Source organism: Rhinopithecus bieti, unplaced genomic scaffold, assembly GCF_001698545.2.
Source record: "Rhinopithecus bieti isolate Rb0 unplaced genomic scaffold, ASM169854v2 scaffold_11938, whole genome shotgun sequence".
Taxonomy (NCBI): domain Eukaryota; kingdom Metazoa; phylum Chordata; class Mammalia; order Primates; family Cercopithecidae; genus Rhinopithecus; species Rhinopithecus bieti.
In genome coordinates, this window is record NW_016806961.1 from 543,015 (window position 1) to 562,699 (window position 19,685).

The 19,685-nt window shown below is 44.5% G+C and overlaps 1 protein-coding gene across 1 annotated transcript in view; it reads left to right on the forward strand.

Moving 5' to 3' along the window:
- Nucleotides 1–19,685, forward strand: part of CIT (citron rho-interacting serine/threonine kinase) — a 203,630-nt gene that overhangs the window by 82,091 nt on the left and 101,854 nt on the right. The window contains exon 9 of the mRNA XM_017879082.1: nt 2,770–2,953. Within this exon, the coding sequence (XP_017734571.1) occupies nt 2,770–2,953 (184 nt within the window). The remainder of the gene's footprint in view (nt 1–2,769; nt 2,954–19,685) is intronic.

Below are 19,685 nucleotides of genomic sequence, written 5' to 3' on the forward strand. Positions count from 1 at the left end.
CTTGCTTTCTTTTTCTTTTTTTTTTTTGTTTTTTTTTTTTTTTGAGACGGAGTTTTGCTCTTGTTCCCCAGGCTGGAGTGCAATGGCATGATCTCGACTCACTGCAACCTCCACCTCCCAGGTTCAAGCGATTCTCCTGCCTCAGTCTCCCAAGTAGCTGGGACTACAGGCATGCGCCACGTCTGGCTAATTTTTTTGTATTTTTAGTAGAGATAGGGTTTCACCATGTTGGCCAGGCTGGCCTTGAACTCCTGACCTCAGGTGATCCACCTGCCTCACCCTCCCAAGGTGCTGGGATTACAGGCATGAGCCACTGTGCCTGGCCTATTTCTTCTTCCTTTTAACTTGAAGATTATCTGCCCCTTTTTCTAATCTCAACCACATTAAGCTAGCTTTGAGCATGGCAACAGTTTTATAGACAAACCTTATTTTATAGTACAGGATTTCAAAATCATAATTATTTCACTGAGTGTGGCTTTTACCCTCCATTAGTTATACTTCTCACTCAGAAATCGAATTCTATTTTGGTCTCCTAAAGACAAATTAGAATATAATGGAAAGGAATTAAAGTTCTACTAGGAATTAAATGATATTAACACAAACATCCACATGGATGTGTCTCTGTCCTGCGCAGGGAAGAAGAAACATTCAGTACAGATTCTGCTGTATCTCACTAGCCTTCAAGAACTGCAGGTTCTGTCCTAAACATGCAGCTCCTGTGAGCAGTAGCAATAATAGCAGGTCATCTTTGTGGAGTGATTATTGTATGCTAAGAACTGTGCTAAACACTTGATATGGATTATTTTATTTAAACCTCCTAATAGTCCATTGAAATAGATATTGCCATGTTGAAAACTGAGGTTCAGAGAGGTTAAGTGACTTACCCAGAATCCCACAACTAGTAAATGGTGGAGCTTGGATTTGAACTCAGTTGCCAGAACAATTGCCATTAACCACTTTGCTTCCATATTAGTATCATCTGCAAATCTCTCTCCATAAATCTCCTTAGTCTTTATCTCAGTTTCCTTATTTCAGGAAGGAAAACTTCTCTTTTGATCCTTATGAAATACAATTTCCATTAAAACTTTTTTTTGCTATTAAAAATGTACTGGATAATTGAAATCAGATTGGATTTGAGCCTATGTTGTTGGAAGTATACATGCGATGTGGGCTGAAGTGTTCAATCTAAATTTTCTTTCCATCAGCTAATTTTTAAAGTATTAAGCAAGTAGATTCTGACACTAACAGGGAAGATTTAAATTCTCTTGAGAGGCTGGAGGTGTTAAATAATTTTCTAGTAGTGCACATTTTACATCTTAAATCTTCCTCACTCTCCCACCTCATCTCAATGTACCTGAAGCTCTGAGAATGTTCTTTTGTACTTCTCAGGAACAGCCAGACCTCTGGCTTCATCTCCTCTCCCCTCCACATCCCTTCCCTGCTCCAATTACTTCCCAGCGCCACTTCGGATGTTGTTGTCATAGGGGAACTTTGGAAACAGCTAGATTTTTTGGAGTCTGTAAGCAGAAAACAGACTGCTTGCTGCTCATATCTGGCACCCAGCTTTGTCCAGAAAACAAGGAGTTAAAAAGAAGTCTGGGCTGTGAAGGGCTGTGACAACTGTCCTAGGGGGAGCTCTAGCGAGCCCTGGCGGGCAGTGACTCATGCTGCTCTGTCACTGGGATCAGCACTGGCCCCTGGCACGCAGGCGGCAGCCAGGTGGGGTTACAGCCAGAGCACGCACGCACGGAGCCGGGAGCATGCAGCCTGCACTGCGGGCGCTGTGATGCTCAGCTCTCCAACTCGCCTGGCTGGCCCGCCACGGACGCCTTAGCCCGCAACCATGGTAACGCTTCTGGCTGGGGACACCCCCGGGAGCCCACCGCGATGGGCAGCCTCCTGGTGACTGATGGACGAGTGTCCACCTCCCTGACCAAGAGCGCTTAGTAGGTCGGCAGGAAGTGGAGAGGATGTAACACGCCCCCAGCCGGGAGCGAAGCTCTTAAGGAGGTAGGAGCCGCATACGTCCATCCGTGCATTCCCACCGTCAGCGCGCAGGGGTGCTGTAGATCACCGGTAGGAACTTTATTTGGCTGGTGCTTCATTATGCTGATTAAACTGCAGTGGATTTGATGGGCATGATTGCACTGGGGAAGAGGCATAATGAACTAAAAAAAAAAAAAAAAAAAGTGGTTAATAAGATCTCGGAGTCGACTTGTCCGGGTATGAATGAAGTAGACTGCAGTGGTATCCTAACAGGAGTTCCAGAACCTCACATATCCCTTTTCCTGGTCCTTCCTGTTATCCCGGTTAATCCACAAAATGTAGAAGTTCCATCTTATTTCAACAATTAGTGCTAATCGTTAGTAATTTAGACCTGTCTGGAGGAGTGAATCCATAGGTTTAGGTCACCTAGCATCCCAGCACTAGCCAGCAGCTGCTCTGTAGGAGCCTTCTGGAAACAGCAGGAAGGAGCAGCTTCCTCAGGAGTTCCCCAAGTGCTTTCGTTGGCCCAAGTGACCTGTTTGAGTTTGCTCTTCAGTTTACCCTAGGCGGGAAGGCAGCCTGTCTGCGGGTTGGTGGCCATGTTGGCAGAGAAGGGGTTAATCTCTTGTTGCTGTAGGAGCCGAGGTTGCGAGCTAGATTGAAAGCAGGCGCTGCAGTGCCATCGCCAGCGCCGAAGGAGTAAGACGATCTTCTCCGCAACAGTGTTGAATCCGGCTGAAATTTTTTTCCTCCCCTCCTCCTTTCTTGTTTTTCTTTAACCAGCTCCTCCCCCCTTCGTTCCCACCCTCAAGTCTGACGATGACACCTCCAATTTTGATGAACCAGAGAAGAATTCGTGGGTTTCATCCTCTCGGTGCCAGCTGAGCCCCTCAGGTTTCTCGGGTGAAGAACTGCCGTTTGTGGGGTTTTCGTACAGCAAGGCACTGGGGATTCTTGGTAGATCTGAGTAAGTGAACATTTGACTTTCTAAGGGGACCTGCATTGATGCAAGGCTTTTGGAGCCAAAGGTGGTGGTGGGGGGTGGGGAAATAGGTGGGGGGAGTGCGGTGGAGGGAAGCTGCTAGTCGCCTGCATTGGGAAAACAGCCTACATGTTAGGGCTTTGCGGGGGTAGCCTGTTAATATTCTCATTTTGCAGTGTGTAAGGTACCTGTTCCTGTCTGTGGTATCATAATTGTCAATTGGGTACTTTGGGTTAGTTTTCCAATCTTTGGTCTTCTTTAGAGGGGAGACAGTGCGAGATTTCCAGCAGTGCAGATCCCCAGTCAAAGGAGAAATGTGCAGGAGTTAAGATGAGCTGCCCATCTATCTAACCATCTATGTATCTGTCTCTCAAGTGGGTGGATGGGGGTTGCTATCTTGGCTGTATCGAAAGAATCCTAAAAACCTTGTCTCATAAGCTAGAGGTTTCCTGATGGGTTTAACTGAGCTGCAAGTGGCTGAACCAGAGCTCTAGCAGAGAGATGGTGCTCGGCTCCTCTCCAAGTATGCTGCAAGATCAGGGATCTGGCAGCTGAGCCTCTCTGAGCTGGTAGAGCGCTGGCGGCCAGAGAAAGCCCCGTTACTGTGAGCCACCAGGAGGGAGTGTGATGTAGCCGAGTCATTGATTCACAGAAACTGGGCTTCATAGGGGGAAAAAACCAGGAGACTAGAAAATTGAAATGTAAATATCACTGTAAACCTCTTGACCTGGTAGGTCTTTCTCCATTCTCATAAAAGCTATTGAAAAATGCATTAACATAGCACTTGGAATTAGAGGGTCCAGGCTTCCAGGAGCCTCCTGGAATTTCTGTAAAATGCAGTAGCTTCTGTGGATGTGGGAGGTCAGTATCTTGCCTCATTCTCTCATGATACAATGACATTCTGTTTTCAGAGGAGTGAGTTCCCCAGAAGATCTGGGACTGGTGGTGTTATTCCTCAGCCACCCTGGTCCCTGCACTTTCAGGTTCTCAGAGGGTAATGTTGGGTTAGTTGCTGCCCACTTAGGAGACGAGCAGAATTTGATATTCTTCTTGGCAGCATCTTTCCCTCCTTGTGGTATTTGTAGCTTAGATATTGATTTATAGGGATGTTATGTTGGTTCCTGGATGGTGTCTCCCCATGGGTGCTATTTTGACAGTAACGTTCCTAAAAAGATTTCAGAGTATTGTGGGGAATTGGGCATTTGATATGAATTAAGGTCGTGGGCTGTGGTTGAATGTGAGAGAGGTTTTTATGTTGCAAGATGTTGAAGTGGTCTTTCTTGATCCCCTCCCTGGGAGCTGGGTTTCAAATTCGGGTTGGATTTTGGTAGTGGCTCCACAACCCCAAAGCAATCTGGATGGTGGTGGTAGAGGCAGAGAACTAACTAGCTGTTGAATGTGCCATCAGATGGGTTTGAAATGGCTCAGCAGGATTGGGAGGTTTTGCCATTGGCATCAAAGAGCAGGGCAGAAGTGGAAGCCTGATGTTGAAGGATGCATGGTTAGTGGGCAGCATTACCTTGACACACGCAGCACACTGAAGGTCACACATCAGACTGGAAGGACATGTGTGGAGAGTTCTAGTTCTGGTTAGCAATGGGCTGGCTGGGTCAGAATGCAAGCTTGCTTTGGGTATTAGTCAGTGATCTGAAAGGCCAGGGAGGATTCGAGGGAGTTAGATTTCAGGGGGAAAGGCAGAATGATGTGGGAGATCTTAGGCATTGCAATTAATCTGAAGCAGTGTATGATTAATTGCTTATTTTTCGGGAAGACTCAAATGACATCTTTCTGTTTCTCACAGAAAGCTCAGTTTAGGGAGCTCTCCGACAGGGACATCACAGTATTAAGGCTGAGGCACTCGATAAATATTTGTTGATTTAATTTACTCATGATCTTTTCCTCTGGAAGTGTTTATATTGCTTATTGTATTTGAAGATGTGCTTTCTCACCTCTGGTAGTTTAAACTATATCCTTAGAGTACAAAACGAGCTGCTGTTCCTGACCCGAGGGAATGTTTAATAAGATTCTTATTTCACAAAAGGTCCATGCAAATAAAACTGTGTATTTCTTGTTTGGACGATGGCATCAGAGTATTCCTATTGTTGGGGAACTTTAATGTTTTTTCAAAGCTTGGCAACGGGGTTGGAATCCGAAAAATTTGCTTTCATCTTGCATCTTGTTATGTGATGTTGCTATTGGACTTGGCTACTCTGCTGTCGGCAGCCCTGTGGGTGATACCTACAAGCATCATTTTAGAAATTCATCCACCTGTTGGATGTAGATGACCCTGGACATATCAGATTGTAATTAATTAGAAACCTAATAAAAGAGAGGCAGTGATGAAATTACTTAGCAGCTTCTGCAGTTTTATTGACAACATGTACTTGGAGAGAGGGGGAGACATTTTCTGGGGGTACCACCTTTGCCGCCAGCGACCCTGTGTTTCTTCCTGAGTTTCTTTTTCTTTTCTCACCATTTTCAGCATCACAGGTTTTTATTTACACACATTGATTACCTGTACTGTTACTCATTCTTCACACCACTGAGGAAATTGCAGATGCTGCTGTACTGTGCTAGGTAAATTGACCTCAGATTTGTTACCAATGAATTGAATGAAATGTTCAGAGGTGGAGCTGAATGAACGAGGAGTTTTCGTGGAGAAATTGGCAGTGAGAATGATTTAAATTCTGTGATAACTCCTCATTTTTTAGGATCCTTATTTTGGGACCCCAGACTATTTTTAAGCCATTGAGTACATCATTATTTTAGGCTGAGCAAGAATCTTGATGACAGCGTTTCAATGGCTGAGGCGTAGTGGGAGTTCCTTACAGCTTGAGTTGGTGGGAGCCAGAGAGTTTCTAGAGAACTAGGTTTGGTTGTCTTTGGAGTGGGGTTTTGGTGAAGTTAGTCTTGGAGAGTGAGTATCTGTCTGATGCCTCTTTTCCTTTTTAACCAGCAAGAACCCAAACCGAATCCCCAAACGCTGAATGCCTGGCTGTTGCTCTAAGCCTTTCTTTGCTTGAACTTGACAATAGTAAGGTAACAGGAAACAGCATGTTAAAGTTTTAAAATAAAAGATCTCAGCTCTCTTCCTTCCCCTGTTAGCAAGGGGTACATTTCTTTAGGTTTTTCCTTCTAGATTGAGGCACTGCCTCATTTAAGTTCTTGGTGAAGCCGTGCATTTCTGCAAACTGTAAGTATAAACTCTAAAGCAGGGGTGTCCAATCTTTTGGCTTCCCTGGGCCACGCTGGAAGAAGAAGAATTGTCTTGAGCCACACATAAAATATACTAATGATAGCTGATTAACTAAAAAAAAAAAAAAAAAAAACAAACAACTCATAATGTTTTAAGAAAGCTTACAAACTTATAAATGTTGAGCCACATTAAAAGCCATCCTGGGCTGCATGCAGCCCCTGGGCCCATGGGTTGGATAAGCTCGCTGTAGAAGGTAGAAATCATTTGGTTTTATGTTTTTGTTTTAAACATGTGGTTGTATGCTTTTGGAAGAGTTGGAGAACACTGAGGGTAATGGGACCCTGATGGGGCTGGAATTTGTGGAAGGATGGTGTCTGGGTAGGCTGTTTTTAGGAAGCGGCATTCTCTTCCTTTTGATTCCGGGATTTTTCCTTTCTTTTTGGGTGGTTCTGAAAACACAGTGATGGATCCAGCCATTCAAACCCCGTGGAGGAAGGAAGAGTGGCTGTTGCCGATTGTTTCCCAAATTTTGGGAGAGCCAGTTTTTGGTGTCTCTTCCTCGCTCTATTGGGGCTTCTCTGCATGTCAGTTTCCTCAACTGTGAAGTGGAGTGACAGCGATACTTTTCCTACAGGACTTTTGGGGGGATGAATGAAATACGTAAAACACTTGGTCTAGTACCTAGCACATGAAACCTTGATAAACGTTCACTGTTGTTATTTTTGTTATTATTAATACACTAGTCCATGTATGTACAGTGTCCTTCTATACACACCATGAGAATATGGAAAGGACTCAGCAATGATTAGGTAGTCCAAAGTCATACCAGATTGGAAACCAAGCTTCCCAGACCCTGGCACTTTTCTGCTAGAGACACTTCACTGTTCTGACCAACTACAAAGGGTTAATAGGGAGTTGCCAAATACCTGTTGGTAAAAGGTGGTTGTTGGGGAGGAGTGGATTGGGGAACAGAATTAGAAGGTCCAGTCCCAGAATGGGTACCTTCCGATCAAGTTGAACAAGTCAGAGCAGGTTATGCTGAAACAATTGAGAGAAAGCAAAGCAAACACCATTGCAGCAGAATATCATGGTACAAAGTGGACATCTTTGGGAGTTAGGAGAGTAAGGCAAAATCCAATGAGGGACACTTAATGAGTAATGCCAATTCACAGTGCTTGTTAAATTACTGATTTACCGGCAATGAAGATCATTGCTGGTCTGTCCATTCCCCCAGGTAGACTGTGATCTCAAGGCAAGGCTGGGTCTTATTCGTCCTGGTTTTCCTGGAGCAGTAAATATGTATGCTGGGACTGGGCTTATAAGCATACTAATGGAAAGTAAAATATTTGGGTTGGCTTTTTAAAAAGACAGTGGATTTGGATCAGTGGAGAGGAAGGTAGGGGGAATTTCAGGTGGGCAGAGTGCCAAAAACAGCCCATCCTTACAGGGCACCAACTCCGTACTAGGCTCTATTCCAACCACTTTACACAGATTAACTCATTTAAATTGCACAACCAGCCCAAGAGGAAGGTACCATCATTATTCTCATTTTACATGTGAGGAAACTGAGGCGTGGTGAGATCAAGCAACTTGCCTAAAGTTATGTAGCTTTAAGTGACTTAGCTGAGATTTGAACCCTGTGGGTATAAACACCACAGATGGGAAAAGTTAGGAAATTTGTGTGGGGTAGCCAGGTTCATGTGCTTGTCAGAAGCAGAAGCCATTTGTGAAGAATCACGAATGATGAGGCTGGGGCAGGGTGTAATGGGAGCTGACAGGCAGGTCTAAATGCTGGGATTCATTTTCAGTCTCCGTGAGTTTATTGAGTAGGTAGACTGTATAGCTCTTAGATTTCTCAGATTTTTTCCTCTTTTCATTTAGAGACTTTTATCTGGTGTGTGTGTGTGCCTGCACACATACATAAACCCACGTGTATATACTCTTTCCCTGAATGTTCTTATTTGCTAAAGCTTAAGCTCGGGAAAGAGAGGAAGCTGCACTGACCTTACTCTCCACCATATCTTCAGGCTGATCATACACAAGTTGCTTAATAAGCGTTTGGTTAATCCATCTAAATCATTTTTGTGGCTGCAACTTTCATTTTGTTGATGACTCAACCATTTATGTCTATTTACATCTACATTTTGTATTTTTGTTTGCCTTCCATCTATCCTGGGATGGCTGGTTCCAGTGGAAGACAACCTGAACTCTCCTATCAGTCCTGTTTCTTTTTTATGAAATACTTGGGAGACTGGAGGATCTTCCCTTAAAAAGTGTTTTCCTTTCTACATCCAGCCAAAGGCTCTTGGTCCTTGTGTTTGCTACCTAGATCCCTATTGGAAAGAGTCTTGCCTGCAATTTGATTTTTTAAATAGCAGCAATAACAGAGTCTTCTCTGGCACACGAAGGCATGCATCTGCTGTATTTCCCAAACAAGTTCAAAAACCTTAACTAGCTTCTGCCCATGGTTATTGCTGTCAAGTGCCTTGTTTTGTTCTCATCCCATCATTTTCTGGATTAGATGTTTAACATTCGCCTCTGTGTGTTGTGTTGGATTTTCTCCTCTCCTCTTGCTCATTCAATTTCTTCTTTCTCTTAGTCAAGCACAGCTTGTTCTCCTACTTGCCTTATTCTGTTCTCTATTTAGACTGTGCGTGCCTGCCTTGCAGCCCTGGCAGGACCATTCCACCGCCTTCTCATTTGTCTTAAAGATACCTTGAGGAAATCTAATCCAGACGATCCTAGCCCAGTCCTGAAGATTAGGCTCCAGAAGATCTGTCAAGTGTGTTTTTTGCTGGCCTACACATGCTAATTTGCATGGTTGCCTGGGATCCCTTAAGAAGACAGTCATTGACTAAATGGCGCTACATGTTCCCAAGCTCTGTGGCAGTCTGGCAACTTTTCCTTTGCCTACGTGAATTTCTCCCAGTTCTCTTTGCTTTGCTTGCCGTTCATCTCCCGACCTCTCTCCGACAAACTTCCTGAAAGAAGAGCCTGCACTCAACACCTCTTTTTTCCACCTCTGTTTTCCATTCAACAATACTGAAATGACTGTCTCAGAAGCCGTTGATTGTACCTAACCACCAAATCTGGTGATTTCCATCTCACCACGTGTTACCATTAATTACTACATTTCTTCGGGACAACCTTCTACTTTCTTCTCTTCTGTATTATGGACACTTGGTTTCCCTCCTACCTCTCTGTCATTCTCACTCTTTTGTGGCTGCCATCAGGCTCTTGCAATGTACGCACCATCCCCTCAAGTTCCATCCTCAGTTCTCTTTCTGGTTGGTTCTTGGTGATCTCATTCAGTTCCTTGACTTTAGTCCTAACCCCCTTTGGCCTCCTCCCATCGTACACTGTGTTCCTCATCACCAGGATGTTTTACCAGTTTCTCACCATCCCATCCTCTGTTCCCTTCCTACATAGACAGACCCACTCGCTCCCTCAGTAAGCCACTAGGTGCTAGTTTTGGCTTCCTCATTTTATGTAAGAAACTACCACCTTCCCTACCCTTCTAGGCAAGAAAGCTGAGTCATCGTAAATTCTTTTCTGCCTCCCCCGCCATCCCATCAGTTGCCAATTTCTCCAAGTGGTGCCTCTAGGATGACACTTGCATCCATGCCCATCTTTCTGTCCTCACTGACACCCATCATGGACTCTTGCTTGGACTATTGCAGTAGCCTCCTCACTGATTCCCTTGCCTCTGGTTTTCCTGGCTGTAATCCATTCTCCACAAAGGATGGAATTCTTCCAAAGCATAGGTTGGATGATGTCATTCGCCGGCTTACACCTTCAACAGCATCCCAGTGTGCTCAGAATTAATGGCTGCTCCTGAACTCGGTATTCAGTCCTGGTATGCCAAGACCCCAGCCTGCCCTCTCATTTGTGTCTCCTTCTTGTCGCCTACGGAATCACTTCAATAGTGTTGTCTGGCCAAGCTGTTCAAGGCTCATTAAGGACAGGACCAGGTCTTCCTTCTTTTGCCTGAAACAGTGCCTTGCCCCTGGCAGGTCTTCAGTGAAGATTTGTTGAATTGAATTAGACTAAAATGGCCAGGGATTATACCAATTCCTTCTGCACAGTTTAGACAACTGCTAATGGAACCTGTTTTCTGTAGAGCACTTCTTGTATTCCCAGAACTATGTGAGCACTTTATGTGCATTAGCTCATTAAATCCTCACAATCTCACTGTAACTCTATGAGGTAGCTGGTATTATCCCCATTTTACAAATGAAGACACTGACTTAGGAAGGTTAGATTTTTTCCCCTGAGGTTCTGAAGGTAGAAACAAATCTAAGACTTGGAGCAACATCTGGTTGCCTCTAGACCACTGTACTACCTATCCTGCCTCTAAGAGTCATGACTTTGCTAGATTATGCAGGAATTATGGACTTGTCTAATAATAAAGGTGAAAGAATTGGTTTCACTGAGAATCTACTCTTCCAGATACTATTCTGAGCGCCTGACAAGCATTCTCATGTAGCCCCAGCAATAACGCATTATTTTACAGATAAAGAAAATGATGATCATGACGCTTGGGTTACTTCTTAGGTTCACTCAGCTCACACCTGGCAGAGGGTGGTCAACTTTTCCAAGTTTTAACTTATTCATTCATTCATTCATTCATTCATTCATTCATTCATTCATTCTGAGACAGAGTCTCATTCTGTTGCCCATGCTGGAGTACAGTGGCACAATCGGCTTACTGCAACCTCGCCTCCCAGGTTCAAGCAATTCTTGTGCCTGAGCCCACTGTGTAGCTGGGATTACAGGCACCTGCCACGACTCCCAGCTAATTTTTTTTTGTATTTTTAGTAGAGGCCAGGTTTCATCATGTTGGCCAGGCCTGTCTTGAACTCCTGACCTCAAGTGATCCGCCGGCCTCGCCCTCCCAAAGTGTTGGGATTACAGGTGTGAGCCACCATGCCTGGCTCAGCTTTTAACTTTAGAGCTGATATAAACATGCTTAGTTTTTTGGAACTGACTGTAGCATACCCGTTCAAAGTCCAGGCTTTGGAATCAGATAGACATGGGCTCAACTCTGGGTTTCACCCCTTGCTTGTTGTGTAAATGAGACATTTAACTGCTTTCAGCCACAATTCCCTCATCTGTAAAGTGGAAGGTGTAAGGTCACCTATCTGATAGGTTTGCCATGGGGACACGAAGCGCACTTAGTGTTGGTGCCATGAGCAGAGTGAGTGTTCATTTCATATTTGTTACTGTTATTTAGGTCTGAGGATGGGTATGGGGTGCTTTTAATTCTCTCTTTCTCCCTGCTTCCACCTTATAAAGACATCTTGCTGGTTTCTGCCCAATGAGAGAATCCAGCTCCACGTGGGGGGCCTGACAGATGTCCTAATATCTCCATCCAATTTTTTACTCTGAATGGAGTCTGTGATGTATCACTTAAACCTGCACTTTCTATAAAATGCTCTCCAGGCTTCTGGTAGGATCCAGTGCCAGTGGGAAGTGTGCATGTTCCCAGCCTAGATGTCACATGCTACCACCCACCCTGGAAGCACTTGGGTATCCCCTGGGTGGGTAAGTCTGTGTGTCATTGTGACATTCCTGTCTCAGAACCAATGCTGGGCGTCTCTACTGCAGGTGCTGGAAAGCTTTTTCATGCCAGCATACATGCAGCACACTTCTCATTTTGGATTCCTTTATCCCACCGTGACCTTTAAACTGGCTGCGTGGGGGCACAGAAGTACTGGCACACCATTCATTCATTCGTTCATTCATTCATCCATCCATTCATTCACTCAACAAATATATTGTTCCAGTCCTTAAGGCACAACTCTGAGCAAGACAGGTAAGGTCTTTACTCTCAAGAAGCTAGCATTTGGTGGGGAGAAACAAAGGAGAAATAACTACTGTGCACACGTGAGGCAATTGCAGATGGTGGTCAGGGCTCTGAAGGAATCTGAACTGGGATTGGGACTGCCTGGGGGTGGCCACTTTAGACTGGGTCCCCAAGGAAAGGTTCTCTGAGCTGAGCATGAGTATTTGTTCAAGGAGGTTGAGTTGCATCCCAAGGTAACACAGCTTTTAAGCCCTCACTGAGCAGCTCTGAGGTCCTAGAGGCTGTTCGAGAAGCTGGGATATAGCACTGACTGTGCAACAAAAATCCCTGTCTTCGTGGAGCTTACATGATGGGGCAGATTCACATTCATTCATTTGTTCATTCATTCATTCATTCATTTGGCTGTTTGAGAGCCTACTATGTGCCAAGCACTTTCTAGGCACTGGAGAAGTAACGGTGAATGCAAAGAAGCAAGCATCCCTGCCCACACGGAGTGCGTTCTTTCAGAATGTCAGTAAGGAGTCGGTTAGCAGAAATAAGTGGGAAGAGTACTCCGGAGAGAGGAAAAAAGGACAAAGGCCCTGAGGCTGCCACTAACCTATGGGTGCTCAGTGAACAGAGGGCATGTTTGGGTAGCGGGAACTTAAGGATACACAAGGAACGCGGTCTGAGTTGAGGTCATCAGGGCCTTTAGGTTTGGACTTTGCTCTAAATTGCACTGAGTAGGAAACTTTTGCAGGATTTTGAGTAGGGACATGGAATATCTGGGTCTTATTTCACAAAGGGTGCCTCTGACCATTGTGTGGAGGGTGGATAGTGAGGGACAAGAGTTGGATCCAGGGAGGTAAGTGTGGTTATTGCAGTCATCCAGGCGAGAGGCAATGAAATTAACCTGCAAAGTGAGGCACTGGCTTAGAGGTGGGAACTGAATTAAAAATCATGGGAGTAGCTATTGTTTTATTAATAGCATGATTTTTGATAAATGATTCTAGAGCTACATATTAATCATTTCAAAGCAAATGCTCTAATTTAACTAGAGACCACTGCTGGTTGTGTGTGTGAGTGCATGTGTGTGTATGTATATGAGTATGTGTGGTGTGTGTCAGTATGTATGTGTGTGTGTGTGGTATATATATAAATATATTGTGTGTGTTGTGTGTGGGTTGGGGGGTGCCCCAAAGCTAGACAGACTCTGACTGTCTTTAGGAGAATAGTGTTTTTGATATTTCCAGGTGTTCCTGATGGGCACCATTGTGTATTTTACTTTATTTTTATTTTATTTTTGAGGTGGAGTCTCCCTCTGTCGCCCAGGCTGGAGTGCAGTGGCGCGATCTTGGCTCACTGCAACCTCCGCCTCCCAGGTTCAAGCAATTCTCCTGCCTCAGGCTCCCGAGTAGCTAGGACTACAGGCCCGTGCCACCACACCCAGCCACCGTTGTGTATTTTTAAGTGTGCTTATAAAATTAGTTCAGAGGCCAGATGCGGTGGCCCATGCCTGTAATTCCAGCACTTTGGGAGGCCGAGGCGGGTGGATTATGAGGTCAGGAGACCAAGACCATGCTTGCCAACGTGTGTTGAAACCCCATCTCTACTAAAAATACAAAAAAATTAGCTGGGTATGGTGGTGGTCACCTGCAGTCCCAACTACTCTGGAGGCTGAGGCAGGAGAATTGCTTGAACCTGGGAGGCAGAGGTTTCAGTGAGTCGAGATCGCACCACTGCACTCTAGCCTGGCGACAGAGCAAGACTCCATCTCAAAATAAATAAATAAATAAATAAAATAAGTTCACAAATTTCAGAATACTCAATCTTAAAAGCCAGTATATTTTCGGAAACAGAATGCTGATGAGTTTTCTACTTTTTGCAGTGTATTACATCTTGCAGTCGCATGTATTTTTAGTGCTGTTGGCCAGCACTGAAGGTGGGGCCCTCAGCTGAACTAATTTGGAGTCCCCTCATTTTAGCTTCAAGTTCCCATCCTTGGTTATCCCAAGAACATCTGGGATTTGTGATCTGATGTGTTATCTGTGGTTTGGTGGTGTATTTTGCAGGCATAGGGTCCTATTCCTAAGGGAATAAATGGATGGCTTGATGCTTAAGCACGAACTTAATCATCACAGTAGTGATTAGAGAGTATTCAACACATAACTTGCTTGCAGGATGGAGTACGCATTGTATTCTCTTTTGATATGCAATATAATATTCATAGCCCTATGAAGTGATTTTTTTTTTTTTAACAAAGTTATATGGATTATTTACAGGCACATCATTGGGAAAACTGCATTTTATCATGTTCACTTAAATGTTGAGGTTACATGTAAAGCAATTTTTAGGTCACATCTAATACATTTTAAGAAAACATGTCTTCCTGTTATAGCGGTAATGACCAAGTCCACTCTTTCTTCTGTGTCATATACCATTATCCCTATTAATACTCTTTGGGCTTCTATAATTATAAAGCAGATGTGTATATCAGGAAGAGATGTTGATTTCAGAGTAAATTTTTCTAGAAAATAGAAGCTGGAAAAAAAGGAAAACCCAAACTTGGCTTCGTGCTCGAAGAGACAGCACTGCTGTGTGTGGGCGGGTGGCTGCGTGCACCCGCTGCTCAGAAGTGCCTTTTCTCTCCATGGGGATAACTGGCTGTGTATCCGAGATGTGGCCAGGAGTAGGCAAGCAACGTGTGGGCAGGCTGCATGTTCTTTTATTAGCATCTTCATTGTACTGCATCTTGTCGAGCCCAGAGCATGAACCGCCCTGGGTTTCTCATGTCTACCCTGCTTCCCACCTAATTACTCCTCTGAACCCTGAAGTGAGGGAGGGAGAGTTGCTCTTGTGGGGTGAGCTTTTCCTGGGGTGGCTGTGAACCAACCTGGCATGTGGATGTTCTTGGTTACCCAGAGCTGTCCTGGGCTCAGGCTTGGACTCAGCTTCTTAGCACTGAGTGCAGCCAGTCATGGATGGAGGTCACTGTGTCTCACATGTTCCATTCTCCCTTTCCTCCATGACCTTGCCCCTCTGAGTCTCTGTAGCACTTTTCTTGAGTGTGTCCAAGGCCATCTTGCCAAGAAGTAGCAGAACTGGGATTTGAAGCCATGACTGTTCGGTGACAGAGCCTTAGCTTTGAACTGGGGTTCTACTGCCCGGCACCCCTGCACAAATCATGGTAACGTGGTAGGAGGCAAGCCCCTCCTTAGTGCCATTAATAACACCCATCTTATAGGATTGTGTGGAGGACTCAGTGAAGTAATCCGTGAAGCACTAAACACGTGCCTGACACAGAGTACTTGCTCAATAAGTGAGCACTTGTACTGATGACAAAGGTCGTGGCATTAATTCTCTCTCCTAGATTGTTCCTTCCTTGAGGACAGGAATTGTGGCTTCCTTAATAGCGTCTACAGCAGAGTTTCTCAACTTGGCACTATTGACATTTTGGGCTGGATAATTCTTGTTGTGGGAGCTGTCCTGTGGATTGTAGAATGTTGAGCAGCATCTCTGGCCTCTACCCACTACATATTAATAGCACCCCTAGTCATGAAAATAAAATGTCTAGACATTGCCAAATTGCCCCGGTTGAGAACCACTGGTCTGCAGGTATCTCTCATGGGGATCACAGGGCTTTTATATTCTCTTCTCTGTCTCTCCCTCTCTCTGTGTGTGTCTCTCTCTCACACACACACGCTCAGAGAAGGTGGTTAAAACAAATTTGTTGAAGTTTGAGAATTTTGAGAACAAAGGAAAAATTCTGGAAGACATTTTAATGAACAGGTAGACTCTGTCCCATTCCAGGGTCAACAGAACTTCATAATTAGATAGTTTCTTTACTGCAACCCTGCACCCCATTGCCCATCATTTTAGAGTTCCAACCAGTTAGAGGATTTTTCTTGCAAACTTTCCTTAAAGCAGTGATAGTATCAGCTCTTTAAATAATACTACGCTTGATGAAGTGGTACTTTTCGGGATAATTTTAGACCAGCAGACTTGCTGCTTGAAGGGGACAGGGCTATATTTGGTAATAATATATATGTGATAATATGTATGTAATATTATTATAATGTAATATGCAATAATATTTGGTGTATCTGGTGGCTCTCAGGCCAGTCTTTGATCGAAACTCTCAAGCTATGATTTACATTATGGTCAATGTTAGCATAATGCAATTATCGGCAATCACTTGCAGTTGCTTTGAAAGTCAGAAGGATGGCTAATAAAAATCTTAGAAAACAGGCCGGGCATGGTGGCTCACGCCTGTAATCCCAGCGCTTTGGGAGGCCGAGGCGGGTGGATCACGAGGTCAGGAGAACAAGACCATCCTGGCCAACATGGTGAAATCCTGTCTGTACTAGAATACAAAAAAAAAAAAAAAAGTTACCCGGTGTGGTGGCGCGCGCCTGTAGTCCCAGCTACTTGGGAGCTGAGGCAGAGGAACTGCCTGAATCTGGGAGGTGGAGGTTGCAGTGAGCCGAGATTGTGCCACTGCACTCCAGCGTGGTAACGGAGTGAGACTCTGTCTCAAAAAAAAAAAAAAAAAAGAAAGAAAAGAAAATCTTAGAAAAAGAAGAAAATAAATTGTAATATTTCAGAATATTTGTTGGGGAGGATATATGTGCTCAAGAAATACATACTGAGAACTTACCGTTGATGCTAGAGATTGAATTGCCCCATGTCTACATGAAAAATGAATAGTTTATAAACATTTTAAATTGAGCCATGTCTCTCTGTAGTATATTTCTTTTATAGAAATTCATGGAAATGGTATATTTTAACTGAATTATTAACATTGGGGGCAATATGGTTTAATCATTATCTAATACCTGTATGTTGTTTTGAAATTCGTAGCCCACCACCATTAATTTCAAAATTGGGTTCTTACTCAAAGAGTGACGAAAAGGCACCAGTGCCAAATGGTCTGGCTGAAATGCCACATGGAACTAAATGTTGGGGTTGGTCATACAATGAGTTTTAAGCGGCTAGACCCTAAATCAGAAGCACTTTCTTCTAATTAGCACCGTGGTTCTTAATCCTGTCTATACATTGCAATCACTCAGTAGCTTAATACAAATGTTGCTTCCCGGGGCCACACTCCAAATTTGTCTGACTCTCTGATTTAATTGGTCTGAATGGGGCCTACACATCTGGTTTTTTTTTTTTTTTTTTTTTGAGACGGAGTCTCGCTCTGTCTCCCGGGCTGGAGTGCAGTGGCCGGATCTCAGCTCACTGCAAGCTCCGCCTCCTGGGTTTACGCCATTCTCCTGCCTCAGCCTCCCGAGTAGCTGGGACTACAGGCGCCCGCCACCTCGCCCGGCTAGTTTTTTGTATTTTTTTTTAGTAGAGACGGGGTTTCACCGTGTTAACCAGGATGGTCTCGATCTCCTGACCTCGTGATCCGCCCGTCTCGGCCTCCCAAAGTGCTGGGATTACAGGCTTGAGCCACCACGCCCGGCCATCTGGTATTTTTTAAAAGGTCTCCAAGTGATTCTAATGTGTACCTCCATTGAGGACCAGGGAAGGTGTAGGAAGCCTGATAACCTTTACTCTCCAGCCTCATCCTCCAATCACATGATTGTTTATGGGATTGTTGCTGCACACCCAGCTTAGTCATAGCATTCTTACTCTAGCTTTTTTTTAGATGCGATTTTATTTATTCTTAAAAAAAAAAAAGATTTCTTTAGCACCTTTATTCTGAAGAGCTCTTAATTGCTGTACTTAGAACTTCTAAACAGTGAGCATTTGTCAAACGTAGAATAGCAGAATGAAGGGGTTGGACCTGGGGTGAGGAGGGCTGTCTCATGGTCTTCTTCGAGTGCTGGAGGGTGGGGGCTGCACGTCTCCTCGCTTCTGGGCCCACTGATAACTGACCTAAAAGTGCCTTTCTTTTTTTCTGGTGGGGGTTGAAAAGCAATCTGTTTTGTACCCATAGCAGTGCACTTTAAACAGGAAGCCCCACTGGGGCCAGCCTTCTATGTGTCATTAAGTTTTTCAAGCCACATCCTACTTATCATCATGCACCCATGTCATCGTTCTTTTAAAAGGGTGCCAGTTGTGTGCTTAAGCACAAGGAGCTATGACCTGTGTTGTCATCCCTGACGCATGTCGTGTGTGTGACTTCGTGACATGTGGATGACTTTTGATCTCTGAAGGATCAGGAACCCAGTCTGTGGATCTTCATTCCCTCCCTGGGTGGTTTGGGTCTTGTTCTCTAGCCCACCCACCCAGGTATGATTAGGAATAAAGGAAAGCGCAAAGGAATTTTCCTCAAGGCCATGCCAAGCATTTCATCTTATATGAAAAAGAAAAGAGAGAGAGAGAGAGAGAGAGAGAGAGAGTGTGTGTGTGTGTGTATGTGTTGGCTAGATTTAGGTAGAAAACAGGCTGGTGAGAAGCGTAGAACTTGGTTAAAATTTCTAGCCAAAAGTAAGATTTTTAAAAAGATTTATTTCTGGATCCAATCCCTGTTGCCCATTTCTATGAATAATCACCATTTGTTTTAATGTGAATAATAGCACAGAGCAAATTCAGCCCCCTGAGTTTTACCATTTTAAGCAATTGCTTTAGGCCCATGAGGCATGTACTATTTGTGAAGTTGCATGGGTAGTAATGGAAAAACAACAATGACAGTAGTAACAGGTGACATTTATTGAACACTTGCAATGTGCCAGGCACTGTGCTGAGGGCATTACGTGCATTATTTCATTTAATCCTTACAAGAACTCTTTGAATTAGGTTGGTAATTATGCCCATTTTACAATTGAGGAAACTGAGGTTCAGAGAGGTCAAATAACTAGTCAGTGGAGGGGTCAGATTTTTCTTTTTTAAAAATTTATTTGTTTGTTTTTTAAGAGACAGGGTCTTGCTCTGTTACCCAGACTGGAGTGCAATGGTACAATCATAGCTCACTGTAGCCTTGAACTCCTGGGCTCAGGCGATCCTCCCAGCCCAGCCTCCCACGTAGCTGGGACTAGAGGCATGAGCCACTATGCCCGACTCATTTTTAAATGTTTTTTATAGAGATGACTGGGTGTGGTACCTCTAATCCCAGCACTTTGGGAGGCTGAGGCGGGCAGATTGCTTGAGCCCAGGAATTTGAGACCATCCTGGGCAACATGGAGAAACCCTGTGTCTACAAAAAATACAAAAATCAGCTGGATGTGGTGGTGTGTGCCTATAGTTCCACTTACTTGGGAGGCTGAGGTAGGAGAATCACTTGAGTCTGGGAAGTTGAGGCTGTAGTGACCTGTGACCACCGCACTCTAGCCTGGGCATCGGAGTGAGATTGTCTTTCAAAAAATTATTTATTTATTTATTTTTAAAAATAGAGACAGGATATTGCTGTGTTGCCCAGGCCCGTCTCGAACTTTTGGCCTCAAGTGATCCTCCTGACTCAACCTCCCGAAGTGTTGAGATTGTAGACATGTGCCATTGTGCCCAGCCTGAGATTCTGATTAGAGGAGCATGACTCTGGGTGTTGACTCATTTGGCTGTCCTACAGTGTGAGTGTGGAAAGCTGTCACTGGAGTACAGCAAGTCAGCACTATCAAGCCAGCCCTTGTCATTGTCAGGAGCTGCGGGAAGAGAGGTGTTTTGCATTGCTGCAGGGAACTGACCTCTTTTAGTCAGGGAAGTAGTTTGGGGCAGCAGAAAGCAGAACTTGCACCTGCTGGTAAGATCTGAGTGGTCACCGACAACCATCTCCGCAACCCCATTACCAGGGCAAC